The sequence below is a fragment of the Neofelis nebulosa genome, chromosome 12 (assembly GCF_028018385.1).
Source record: "Neofelis nebulosa isolate mNeoNeb1 chromosome 12, mNeoNeb1.pri, whole genome shotgun sequence".
NCBI classification, from domain to species: domain Eukaryota; kingdom Metazoa; phylum Chordata; class Mammalia; order Carnivora; family Felidae; genus Neofelis; species Neofelis nebulosa.
In genome coordinates this window covers 87,218,054-87,231,375 of record NC_080793.1, presented here as the reverse complement: position 1 = coordinate 87,231,375, position 13,322 = coordinate 87,218,054, and the positions used below count along the sequence as shown (strand labels likewise).

Sequence of the window (13,322 nt, the reverse complement as noted above, 5' to 3'; positions counted from 1 at the left end):
CATTTTCATCCGCCATTCACTTCTTTTTATGTTTACTTTTGAGAGAGAGAGAGAGAGATGGGGGAGGGGCAGAGAGAGAGAGAGGGACAGAGGATCCAAAACGGGCTCTGTGCTTGACAGCCACAAACCTGACACGGGGCTTGAACCCACGAACCTGAGCTCCAAATCAGTGGCTCAACAGACTGAGCCACCCAGGCGCCCCCACCTTTCACTTTGAGGAGAAATCAGACATCCCCTCCTTCCCCAGGCCTACTTTCCACTTAGCCTCAGACAACATATGAAGGCTGAACAGGCTTTTTTTTTTTTTTTTAATGTTTATTTATTTTTGAGACAGAGACAGAGCATGAACGGGGGAGGGTCAGAGAGAGGGAGACACAGAAACCGAAGCAGGCTCTAGGCTCTGAGCTGTCAGCACAGAGCCCGAGGCAGGGCTCGAACTCACAGACTGTGAGATCATGACGTGAGCCGAAGTCAGAAGCTCAACCGACTGAGCCACCCAGGCGCCCCTGAACAGGCTTTTCTGACAGAGGATAAAGAGGTTCAAGAGCTACTTTAGGGGTCTTCAGCAGCACGAAAGTACTTAGCGCCATCTAGGCAGTGGGTAGTAAGGGGAAAGGATGAGGGAAGGGCAGGAGAGTGCTCTGAGGAGGCTGGGAGCATGGCAGGTGGCCTGGTTGGTGAGGGGTGGGGGGTGGGGCAGCCTGCAGGTGCTCTGTGGTCCCCACCCCAGAAACCCTCTCCACAGCTCCCAACCTTCTGGATATCTGATCCCTGGAAGCTCCGAGGACACAAATCAAAGCCATGATTTGTGAGAAGTGAGAATAAGAGGTAAGGAAGTGAGAATGAGGTAAAAGGGGCATGCTGCTTAGATGATAAGAGACAAGACAGCGAAGGAGGCCAGAGAAGGCCTCTTTATTTATTTGTTTTAAGATGACATTTATTGTCAAGTTGGTTTCCATACAACACCCAGTGCTCATCCCAACAGGTGCCCTCCTCCCTCCCCCCCATCAACCCTCAGTTTATTCTGTTTTTAAGAGTCTCTTATGCTTTGCCTCCCTCCCTCTCTAACCTCTTTTTTTTTTCCCTTCCCCTCCCCCATGGTCTTCTGTTAAGTTTTTCAGGATCCACATAAGAGTGAAAACATGGTATCTGTCCTTCTCTGTATGACTTACTTCACTTAGCCTCACACTCTCCAGTTCCATCCACGTTGCTACAAAAGACCATAGAGAAGGCCTCTTCGGGGAACAAGGTGAGGAGTCAGAGAGGCCACATCAGGAAGCAGGACCACAATGGGGGATGGAGGGGACTGGAGGGAGGGGGCAGGGAGACCCTGAGACCAGGGATTTCTTAGACCTGGCAGGGTTTGAGGGTCGGACCCCGGGGGGGCCTCTAGGGAAGCTCATTCCTCTGAAGTCAGCCTGCTTAGTTAAGGACATCGCCTTCGTGGAATCCCAACAGATTTACAATCCTTGCTTCCTTCCTGCAATCCATTCCGCCAGAGGGGGGTCACCGGCCAAGGACACACAGAAGTTGGTTCCGAATGTGAAGAAAAGTTCCCCTGATGGCACATGGGTCTATGGCCGTGGGGGCCTCTGGTCAAAAAGAAAGAAAAAAAAAAAAAAAAAGACGTCTTTCTTTTCTTAACTTCCTGCCGCGGACCAATTTCTCTTTGCACAAAACTAACGTGTGATGTGGCTCCCCGGGGTTTGGAGCCCCCCACCCCCACCCCCCATCCCCCCATCCCCCCATTCTTGGACGCCGGAGCCAACCGGCCAGATTGGGTAGCTGCTGGGGCCAGGCGTCAACTTGGGGACCAGCGTCCCAGGCCCTCTCGACCCACAGCGAGGGCAACGGTCCATCCCGCAGAGCGAGCCTGCGACGCCAGGTGACCGGAGGGGACTGCGGTCGTTGGAGGCCAGCCAGGTGCCCGCGCGAGCGTCTCCTCCGCCGCCTGGCCGCCGCCGTCCGCACTCGGGACGGCCGCTCCCCCGCGGGTGTGAGTGGCCCGGAACCCGGGCGAAGGCGCAGCCGGCAGAGGGCCCGGGCCCCGGCCGTTCCCAAACCCGCGCCCACGCCCGCAGAGCGGACCCAGCGAACAGCAGGTGTCACCCTTCTGCCTGCAAAGCCCCGGCGCCTCCAGGTGCCTCGCGCCCTCCGCCAACTTGCGGCTGGGAGCCGTGGCCGCGCGCACCTGCGCGGCGCCCGCGGGGCGGGGGTCGCCGCGTCCCCGCGCGCCCCCGGCGGGGGCGGGGGGCGAGGGGCGGGGCGGGCGGGGCCGGGGGCGGCAGGTGCCGGCAGGAGCCCGCGGGCTGCCGGAGGTCGACGCTCGGCGGCGCGCGGAGGTGAGGAGGGCGGCCGGCGCTTGCAAGTCCCTCCCCTTCCCGCGGCCGTTTCCCGGGGCGCCGCCCGGGCTCGGGGCGGCGGCGCTCGCAGCATGGCCCGGGGCCCGGCGCGCCTGCAGTTCCGCGTGCAGCTGCGCTTCGTGACCGAGGAGCAGCTCTTCGGGGCGGGGCCGCTGTCGCCCCCCAGCCCGAAGTGCCTGCGGCTGGAGGTGCACCCGGCGGGGGAGGAGGCGGACGCGACGGTGACCGACGGTGAAGTACCCAGTCCCGCTCGGAAGTTGGGGCCGGGCGCGCGCGAGCGCGGCGTGCGGGCGGCGGGGGCGGCCGCGCGTCCGCGGGGGTTGCGCGGCGCGGGCGAGTGCGGGGTGCGCTCCGCGGCTCCCCGTGGGGGCGGGGGGTGGGACGTGCCGGGAGGCTTCCGCCCACCCGGACCGGCCCGCGTTGCGTCTCTAGTGCGCTCAGAAAACTTGGAAGCCGTGGGCAGCCGGGCCCTGAGAACTTGGCCGTAACTTAGAGGTGTCCAGAGCGAGGTCCCGAGAAGAGAGGCGCGCGACGCACCCACCCAGGAGCAGAGGGGGACGGGAAACCCTGTCTCCTTTCTTCCAGGCCTGCTGGGCTCTCCTTCCCTCCCCGGCGGCGGGCCGCCCTCCAGCCGCACCTGCAGCCTGGTGCTGCCCGGGTTCTGACGCGCCGGGAGGGCTGTGCCGGGGGTGCACCGGTCCGGAGCGGCTGTCGCGGCCGGTGTGGGCTCTCTACTAGGTGTCTCCTTTTAGGTTCAAAACGCGACCTCTTCCACGACGTGCACGTTTTCCAGTCCCTAGCTTCCTGGAGCTGTGGGCTGGCGAATGCTTCTGATCTTTCTAGGGTCCTGGACCTTTTTGAGCATCCGAGGAAACCCATAGAGCCTGGCCCCACAAAATGTGCATAGGGAGCACCAAACTTTGCATAGAGATATGAAGGGGTAACAAACATCTCCACGGCGCGGCTCGTATTAAACACCCCATCCTAGGAAGGGTGGGGAGCAGAGCCCCAGACAGCTGCAAGCCTCCAAAGACTCCTGGGGCTTCTTTCTTCCGACCCTAACTTCTGAGTACAGTTGAAAATGCTCTGCTGTTGTGATGTGGTTCCGTTGATAAGAATTCCCACAAGTTCAAATAACTCTCAGGTCTAGACGTGCTCGTCTGGGACAAAGCGAATCCAAGTTCATTGCTACATCTCCAAGACCTTAGAACAGACTCAGGCACACAGTAGGCATTCGATAAATGCTTGTTGTGGTAGAAAAGAAAACCATCCGATGTGTTTTCTCCCTTTACTCTGGGCTGGAATGGAGAAGTCTGGGTCTTTAAAAAATAAGTATTAAATACTGTTTGACTGGTGTCTTAGTTTGAGTCTTGGCCCGGGATCAGAAGCCTTACTCAGCAACTCCTAGATTGCAGGAGGCAAAAGAAAGTAGCTTTCAGTGTTTCCCCTGGGAATTTTAAACCGCAAGGTGCCAGAAAAGTGTTCAGTTTGTCAATGATGGTATTTTTTTTTAAATGTTGGTGGTTTTTCCTTTTGAGAGAGAGCATGAGAGAGCCCAGGGGAGGGGCAGAGAGAGAGAGAGAGAGAGAGAGAGAGAGAATCCTAAGCAGGTTCCATGGTCACCATGGAGCCCCAATGTGGGGCTCCAGCTCACCAACCTTGAGATCATGACCTGAGCAGAAATCAAGAGTTGGACGCTTAACTGACCGAGCCACCCAGGCACCCCAGTGATGGTAATTTTATTTAATCTGTAGGCATACACATGGAGAAACAAAGGACCAGGTTTGAGATTTACACATTACTCAGTGTCCTATGAATTCCTTTCCCACAGATACGTGTTCAGAGAAGAAATATTGGAGGTTCGAGGTCATTGAACTCGTAGACTCCCCAACAAGTAACCCAGTGCCTGACCTGTAAGGATGAAGTTCCTTTACACAGAAGAATATGTTTTCCCTTAAAGCAGTAAATAGAGTCTAGAGGTGATCTCTGTGGTAGGGATTAGACCAGACTCATGGAAATAGAAGGAATAATTAAAGCTGAGGCAGGCAGGCAGTCATTGTGTGAATTTTTGAAAATTCCTTGGGAAAGATTCACTAACAAGGAAGCAGAGAACTCACGCTCTTAACAGCTTGAGTCCTAAAATGCAGTTGTTAAAGCTAGCTACTCTTTTTATGGAGAGTTTCTGGAGAGAAACTATTCTCGAGTTGTGTTTTTAGTAGCTCGTCTTACTGTATGGCCAACTAGACCACTGTGGGTGATGGCCAGGCAGAGCAGGTTGAGAAACAGATTCTAGTGTACTCTTTGAAGAAATGGTGTTGTATTCAAATAGCGGACCTTGAGTAGCAGAAGTCCGAATGGCGAGGCTTTCTCCCCGGGTGAAGTTTTTGGGATGGGTGTAAAGTCTTTAATGGATTTGAAGAATGGGTCTAAGCAATGTGTCCTTAGAAAATGATACAGTTTCTTAGCTCACGTATGGAATTAGTTATTAAACAAGTAGGCTCTGGAGTAACTGTGCCTGGATTCAAATCCCGGTGATGTCTTTCACTAGCTGTGCTGCACTTAGGAGATGATTCACCCTGTGTAAGCGTCAGTTTCTTCATCTGTAAAGTAAGAATGGTCACACGCGTGTTACATCATTAAATAAAATAACATATATACCACGTATAATGCATGGCATGTATTAAGAGCTCAGTAAGTGTTCACCATTATTATTAATATTTATATTCTGCCCCCCCCCCCAAACAATAGTTTCCTTGGCTGTTCTGAGGGATAGCCAGGCTGTATTTTTGTGAAGATGTTCCAAAGGAAACTCCATTAAGTCTAGTCGATAATAACTAGGAAAAACTGAACAATCTTTTAGAGTCCCAGTCTCAGTAGCTTGTCATGTAAAAAAAAAAAAAAAAGGAACAGAACAAGACAAACGTAAAAAAAAAAAAAAAAAAGGAGCAGAACAAGACAAACCAGTTTATTCTAATTTCAGGCCCTCCAAAACTGACAAATGATTTTATGAAGGGAACACACCAGGGGATCCAGCACTCCAGCTTATGAAATCTGAGAAGACAATCATTTATTCCTTTTTTTCTCAAACATATTTTTTTGAGACCCTCTTTCTACCGCGAGCCTTCCCAAGAACATGCCTGGCTCATCCTTTTCTCCCCAGAGCCTTCCACAGTACCTGGTACCCACAAGCCATCAGTAAGTGTTTGTTGAGTGAATTGGGGATCTAAATCAAGAATTTATTTTAGAGTTTATTTATTTTTGAGGCAGAGAGAGATAATGCGAGCAGGGGAGGGGCAGAGAGAGAGGGAGACACAGAATCCGAAGCAGGCTCCAGGCCCTGAGCTGGCAGTACAGACCCCACAGTGGGCTTGAACTCACGAGCTGTGAGATCATGACCTGAGCCAGAGGTGGACACCCAACTGACAGAGCCACCCAGGTGCCCCTTAAATCAAGAATTTTTAAATTTTGTGGGGCGCCTGGGTGGCTCCGTTGGTTAAGCGACCGACTGGCTCAGGTCATGATCTCACGATTCGTGAGTTTGAGCCCCGCGTCGGGCCCTGTGCTGACAGCTTGGAGCCTGGGGCCTGCTTTGGATTCTGTGTCTCCCTCTCTCTCTCTCCCTCCCCCTGCTCACTCTCTTTTCTCTCCCAAAAATAAATAAACACTAACAATTTTTTTAAAACAAAATACAGTGTATTGATAGGAAATTTGAAGCGTAGTGAGGTCAACGAATCTGGAGATGGTTGCCACTGGAAGGTTAGTTCCTCAGGGTTCCCAAGAGAAGGAAACATGGCACACCATGGTGGTGAGCACGTGGAGAAGCAGTAGGTGGGGCAGGGGGCAGGGGGAGTAAGGGGAATTGTGGGTAAGAGCCTTCACTGTGGTTTCTGTGGGGGAAGAATGGGGGAGGCGGGGTAAGCAGGCTGAGGGTGGCTGCTTTGAATAATTTCAGCAGGCTGGGGGTGTAGGGTCTCTCCCGAGTTGCCGGGCACCTGGCCCTGGGTTGATTATCGTTGATGGTGGCCTGGAGTTGGAGTGTGAGAGCCCGCTATAGGGAGTGTTGGGGGTGTGGGCTCTGGATTGACCGGCTTGTGTTTGAAAAGTGTGTTGGCAGTGAGTTGTTGACTGTCTGCAGGAATTGGCTCATCTAGGAGGGGCGGTCTCCCTGGGGTCCCCAAGGTCCCAAATGTCAAAGCATCAGTATACAGGAATAAAAGACAGAGTTGGGGCACCTGGGTGGCTCAGTCCGTTGGGCATCCGACTTCGACTTGGGTCATTATCTCGCAGATCATGAGTTCAAGCCCCACATCTGGCTCTCTGCTCCCAGCGCGGAGCCCGCTTTGAATCCTCTGTCTCCCCCTCTGCCCTTCCCTGCTTGCGGATACTCTTTCTCTGTCTAAAATAAATTAAAAAAAAAAAAAAAAGAGTTAATACAAGGGAGAATCAGAACATACCGGAATCGGTTAGTATATAGGGTGGGGGTGGCCGCACAGAGGAAGGGCCTGTGGATAAGGTCTTGAGTTCGGGTGATGGGGGAAGAATATTATTTTCATCCCTCAAATATGTTAAGGAACTGGAAAATGGAGAGGAACCACACAGTGGGTGGGGGATGGGCCTGCCTCCTCTCTACCCCTTCCCCAAGGTACGTTTCCTGATTGGTGGGGGGGGGGGGGGCGGAGGACAAAGGAATTTAAGATGTGGGACTGTGTCACACACTGTTAATGGTAGACCAGGTCTCCAGGAGAGGAGACAGACGCTTTCTTCCTTGTTCGGTTTAGAGCTGTCTTTTAATTAATCTGGAAGAGTTAGGAAGATACATGAATAAGCCTCATAGGTAATCAAGTATAAAAAAGCAGTGATTTTCTTGTCTCCGAGGTATTTTAAAAGGACGCTACGTATCTTGTTCCCTTGCGGTTGCTCATCTCATTAGAGGGGGAAAAAAGAACAGAGGAAAAGTCAGAGAAAAACATCCTTTGTATCACATGGGAGTATTAATTTCCCTTCATTAAATTCTGTGGTAGCAAGTGAGTAAGTTGGAGCCTATGACCAGGATCCTGAAGTCACTCACCTACAAACGATAGAGGCATTCATTATTTTTCATTCAACAAACATTCATCAAACACGTGTTCTGCGCGAATCACTGGCTGAACAGTAAATGAGCTGGAGAAAGACCCATTTGTATGGAGCTAATATTTTAATTGGGGGAAGACAATAGCCAATGACAGAGCGAGGCAGTTGCAGAGCGAGATAAATGTTTTGAACCCAATGGGAAAGAGAAAAAAAAGAGACAAAGGAAGGGAGGGAGGCCAGTTCAAAGAGTGGTCAGGGAAGGTCTCTCTGAGGAAGGAACATTTGATGTCAGGCAGCAAGGATGAAAGCAGCCAGCTAAGCCAAGAACCGGAGGACGAGCACCCCGGGCAGAAGAAATGGCAGGTGGCAAGGCCCCGAGGCTGGAAGGAGCTGTGCTTGCGACCAGGTGGAGAGGGAAGGGGAGCGGTATGAGTGAAAGTTAGTGCTGCAATTATTCTTAGAATATAACGAGCCATCTCGGACCCAGTGACTTAAAATAACTATTTGATCACGTTTCCAGATTCTGTGGGTTAAGGGACCAGGCAGGGTTGGGCTGGATGAGGCTTTTGCTCCTTGTGGCACCGACCGAGGCTGCCCTCTGGGACTCAGCTGGTGGCCAGCCTGGTCTGGGGGGATGCAAGAAAGCTTCCTTTACCTGGGCTGGTATCTGGGCTGGTGTGACAGTTAAGCTTTTGTGCCGGTTTGGGTGGGCTGCGGGCCCAGATATTTGGTCAGATATTACCTGGATGTTTAGGTGAGGGTGTTTTTGGATGAGACTAGCATTTAAATTGGCGACTTTGAGTAAAGCAGATTGCACTCCCCTCCCCTGCCCCCCGAATGTGGGTGGGCCTCGTCCAATCAGTTGAAGGCCTTAACAGGACAAAGCCTGATCTTCCCTTAGCAAGAAGGAATTCTGCCAGCAGATGGCCTTTGGACTTGAACAGCAACACTGGCTCTTCCCCGGGTACTCACTCTGCCAGCCTACCTGTGTATTTTAGATTTGCCCGATGTACCCACATGCCCTATGGATACTGTTTCTCCAGAGAACCCTCATAAAATGGAGAGGATTCGGAGATTAGGACAGTCAGTGGGGAGCCTGCGTGTGGCTTGGCTCCCTCCCACATGAGCTCCTCCCACCACGGGCTTCTTCCATGGAGACGCATGGCTCCAAGAGAGAGTTTTCCCACAGACTAAGCAGCAGCCGCATTACTCTTGGTGACACGCACCTGGAAATCAATACGACATCACCTGTGTCGTACCATATTGATCACCGCAGGGATAAGGCTGCCCAGGTTCGAGGAGAGAGCGTGTAGACCCCACTTCTTTATGGCCAGAGTGGCACGGGATTATGTGTATAAACTGCGTTAGGGCGAGCCTGAGTGGCTCTTGATTTCCGCTCAGGTCGCGATCTCATGGTTCATGAGATCGAGCCCCACATTGGGGCTGACAGTGCAGAGCCTGCTTGGGATTCTCTCTCTCTCTCTCTCTCTCTCTCTCTCTCTCTCTCTGTCTCTCTGTGTGTCTCTCTGTCCTCCTCTCCCCTCCCCCCCCCCCCCCCCCCCCCCCGTTCATGCTCATTCTCTCTCTCTCTCAGAAATAAAAATACAACTTTAAAATTGTCAGTTAGACCAACCAGGTCATATGGGATGTAACACACAGACACTCTCTCACTCGCTCACTCACTCACTCACTCACTCACTCATGGGGTTTGGGGCATGAAAACCTCCCTCTCCATCGCAATTACTGAAAAAGCTGGTTAGAGAGCATGGATTTTGATAGGTGCCACAGCGGACTCCTTAACTCTTCTCTCTTGAATTGAATTTGCTCCTCCTCACCTCCCCCTGCAAAAACAAACAAACAAACAAACAAACAACACACAAAACCCCTGTAAGCCTACCACTTGGTGAGCAGCCCGGAAAACACCATCTCAGCTGGTCATGAAGCGGGTGGGAGGGGGCTGGGATGAATGGGCTCCTGTCCTTCTCCCGAAGGCATTGGAGAACCCTGAGGGGACAGGGGGTGCAGCGAGGCTAGAATCGCCACTGGGGAGCAGCATTTCTGAGTGGGGCATGGGTAGCGCGTGTGCTGGGGTAGTTCTTTGTTGTGAGAGACATCACAGAGAGGTTAGCGTCCCTGGCCCCTTGGTGGTAGGTGCCACCCCCCCCCCCCGTTGTACCTGTTTCTGTGACAGTGAAGAAGAAGTTCATGTGTGCCAGCCGAATGCCCTTCACGTGGGCGCAGGAGGAAGGAAAAGTGCAGAACTCTGGCCCCTGCTCACGCCCCGATAATCACAAACTCAAATACTCTGAACTTCTCCATCTAGACCACCAGAGAAACGCAGCGTGTACCTTTGGCATGGTAGTCCCTCTCCCCAACAGTAGACCTCTCCTGTTCACAGTCCGGTCTGACCGTGGTACCATTTAATCACAGCAACTATTCAGACGTTATGGTTGGACCAAAGGGTTGTTAAAGGAATAGGAATCCTGCCGAGTAACTTCTTTCTTTTCTTGCTGTTTTTACCAAGAGCAACACTTGCATGATTTCGTTTTAGTTTTTCCCAGGAAGATATTTAATACAACTAAACGGGGATGCCCAGCTAGACCTGGTTTGGGGCTCCAGCCCTGTGGGCTGTTCGTCAGTGAAAAGAAAGCATTGCTTTCCTCTGTGAGGCAGTAGGGGTATCTCGAATGGATGCAAAATATAAAACCATCCAAAGCCCTTGCGTGTTTGAGTCTAATGTCACTGAAGGGAAAATGAATGAAAAGACTCCTTTTCCTGGCGGAATACGGACTCTTTATGATTCCTTTCTTCCTCCACTTTGAATAATTGTACTGAGTTGTGGTCTGTATTGAGTACCCATGAATAAACCAGTTTAAAGACAGGCACTCCACGGATTAAGACTTAGAGTCCGTGCCACGTGGAAGAGAAAACAGACATGGGCATCTTGTGAGTCAACGGACAGCACAGCCGTCCCTTAATTTGACGAGTTAGCACTCTAAATGAAGAGGTTTATCTAGGCAAGAAGTTCTCCTCCCAGGATCATCCCCGCCAAATAAGCCCCTAGTGCTTGGGAGACCTCCCCACAACCCTCAATTCTCTCTCCCCTGCAGCTGGGTTTTCACAGTGAAGATTTGCAGATAAAAGCTGAGGGGGTTAGATTTTCCCAGCATTTAATCCTTGAATGTTTCACTCAGAGGAATGACTTTGCATTCTTGAACAAGGTCTTTTTTTTCCGGGTCTGAGAGATTGCTGGGTATCCTTAATCACTCTCCAATTGTATTTACCTCCATTCAGCTAAGCTACTCCTTCGTGGTAGGTGCTAGACATGTTATGTCTAGACTCACTGTGAGCTGGAGGGAAAAATAATATTGACCTGATTTTATTGGTTCATTGTGTCCCAGGTGTATCGTCCTCAAAACCTGACTCTGTCCCCCTTTCCGTGATACTGTCTTGTGTTTAATCACCCAGTCTTTAGCCTGGGGCGAGGTTGGACTTGTAGCCACAAACCCAAAGTCAGATTAGGCCACGGAATTAGAAAACACTGTTTGCTCATGGTTTGCAGCAACTAGATTTATCAGTGAGTTTAGAAACCCGAGTAAGAGAGTCGTGTGGCTGATGCTACGCCTCTTGGCATATTTCAGGCAGAATTAAGGTTTTCTAAACTCTGGACCAGTCATCTAAATAGAATTGTGTGACCTTTCTTTGTTAATTGCTTCTCACCATTTTAACCCCTGTGTTATAAGGAGGGTGGCGAGGTGGTTGGATTAACCAGATCAGATTTCCCCATGTTTTAGCTTCATGACCTTGGGTTTAGTGAACCTGCCAGAAGCTCACTTTGTTTTCTCTTGTAGAAGCTGAGATCATTTTTACCTCATAAGGTTATGTTGGGGGGGAGTGGGGAGAAACAGAATAATGAAATGTGAAAGACAATACAGTGACTTCCATTTATTTTTGAAGGAAGTAGGGTCAAAACGATCCAATAAAAATAACGCAGAGATACTCAGCAAGCAGTCGTAAAGCAAAGTTACCACCTCTCTGGGGCGTACTTAACATTCTAGAACCATTTGCAAAGCGGCTTCTGTGGGATTCTGTCCATGGTGGACTTCACACAGGACTCTTTGGGAAAAATATATTTTGTGATTCTAGCCACTTTCACCCTGTGGCTCTCTGTCACACCAGTCTGTCTCTCTACTGAGGGATCATTTCTCGGGGCCTTTTTAGGTACCGTTCCATCTGCCTACAATGCTTTTCCTACTCCACATCTCCACTCCAGCCTTTTTGTATATTTGGGTCCTTCTTGTTCTTTACTTCAAAGCTTGGAAATCCTTTTTGGAGAAAGGACCTCTCATGGCCCGCCGTGCCCACCGCCATTTGTCTAAGCCCTCTGCTTTCGTGGCGATGATCACAACTTGGAATGAGAAGTGAAAGAATTTTATGACCTACTGTTGGTTAAAACCGAAGTTGGAAATGCAGGCCGCAGGTTGCAAGAGGATTTAATGAGAAGCCTTGAGAGGCAAGGAAGAGGTTGACCCAAATGCTTCTGCGAGCATGAGCGACAAGGTTGAAGTGTGTTTTCCAATTAGGAGCCATGAAGGCATGGAGAATGGTGAGTGAGTACTAGCCGGGTCAGGAGAAAGCTCTGTCTCGGTCAGAGTTATGCACGTTCTGAATCTTGTCATCATGCAACTGAGTTCCTGGTCAGTGTCTTTACTAAGAAGGGCAAAAAGGTCTCCAGTCATATTTCGTTTTTAACCGTAGAAAGGCCATGGTTATCTGCTGGGAAATAGAAGTCAACCTTGAGGCGATTAAGACTGCTGAAAAGCTTGTTTAACACGTTTGTTGTGGGAAATTGTATTTACTTGCTATATGTTTATGTTAGAAAATTGCATTCTTTAGCATGTTTGTTGTGGAAAATTGAGTTTATTCGCCTTGTTGTGTTGTACGCAGCAGCACCATGATGAATAGCTTACTAACTTCCTTCAGTAACTCTAGCTGTACCTGTGAGAGGAATTTGTTTCATTTATTGATTCGTGCAGTTCATATTTATTGCATACCCACCGTGAGCCAGACACCGTTCAGGGCAAATAGCAGTGTATCAGTTATCTGTTGCCGGGTAACAAATAACCAGAGACTTAGTGGCTTAACACGACACGCATTGATTGCCTCCTCATTTCTGTGGTCAGGAGTCTGGGCAAGGCTTCGGAATCCTCTGCGTTAGGGTCTCAGAACCTGCAGTCAGTGCTCTGGCCAGTGCTGAGATTTCAATATAAAAACTTGACCGGGAAGGGATCCTCTTGTGTGGTTGTTGGCTGAGTCTGGTTTTTTAAGCGCTTTTCACTGTAGGCCTTGGCTTCTTACTGCCCATTTGCTGGAGGTTACCTCCAGTTCAGTGGTACCTGGGCCTACACAATGTGGCCCTATGTCCTCAACGCCAGCAAGAGAGGAAGGGGTCTGATAACAAGATGGAAGTCTCGGTCAAATGTAACTTAATCATGGAAGCCACACCCGTGACCTTCGCCATCGTCTGTTGGTTAGTCCCTAGGCCAGTCCACACTTGACGAGAGGGGATTACATGATGGCACGATCATGCCCTCCCGGGAGGCAGGGATCATTGAGGGCCATCTTGGAGTCTGCCTGCCATGTGGAATGAACAAAAAGAGGTCACCACTTTCACAGAGCATGCATTCTAGTACCATTTGGAAAGGATCAGGGACGTTGCGCTGGACTTCCTGCAGTCTTGGCTGAGAAAAACATAGTTGGAGTTCTAACATGAATTGGTAAACATCACGTAAAGAATCCTTCTTCTTTAAATTAGTTATCAAGTACAGTCCTGCCCTGAATCTCCCAGGGAGTCTGCAGCTAAATCGCAGAACAAAAGAACGTATCTAA

General features: G+C 50.7%; 1 protein-coding gene across 1 annotated transcript in view; it reads left to right on the top strand.

Moving 5' to 3' along the window:
* The first annotated feature begins 1,576 nt into the window (after positions 1–1,576).
* LOC131490783 (histone-arginine methyltransferase CARM1-like) overlaps positions 1,577–13,322 on the top strand; it is a 259,132-nt gene continuing 247,386 nt past the window's right edge. Inside the window, exons 1-3 of the mRNA XM_058693237.1 lie at positions 1,577–1,595; positions 1,818–2,204; positions 2,319–2,594. Coding sequence (XP_058549220.1) covers positions 1,577–1,595; positions 1,818–2,204; positions 2,319–2,594 — 682 coding nt within the window. The remainder of the gene's footprint in view (positions 1,596–1,817; positions 2,205–2,318; positions 2,595–13,322) is intronic.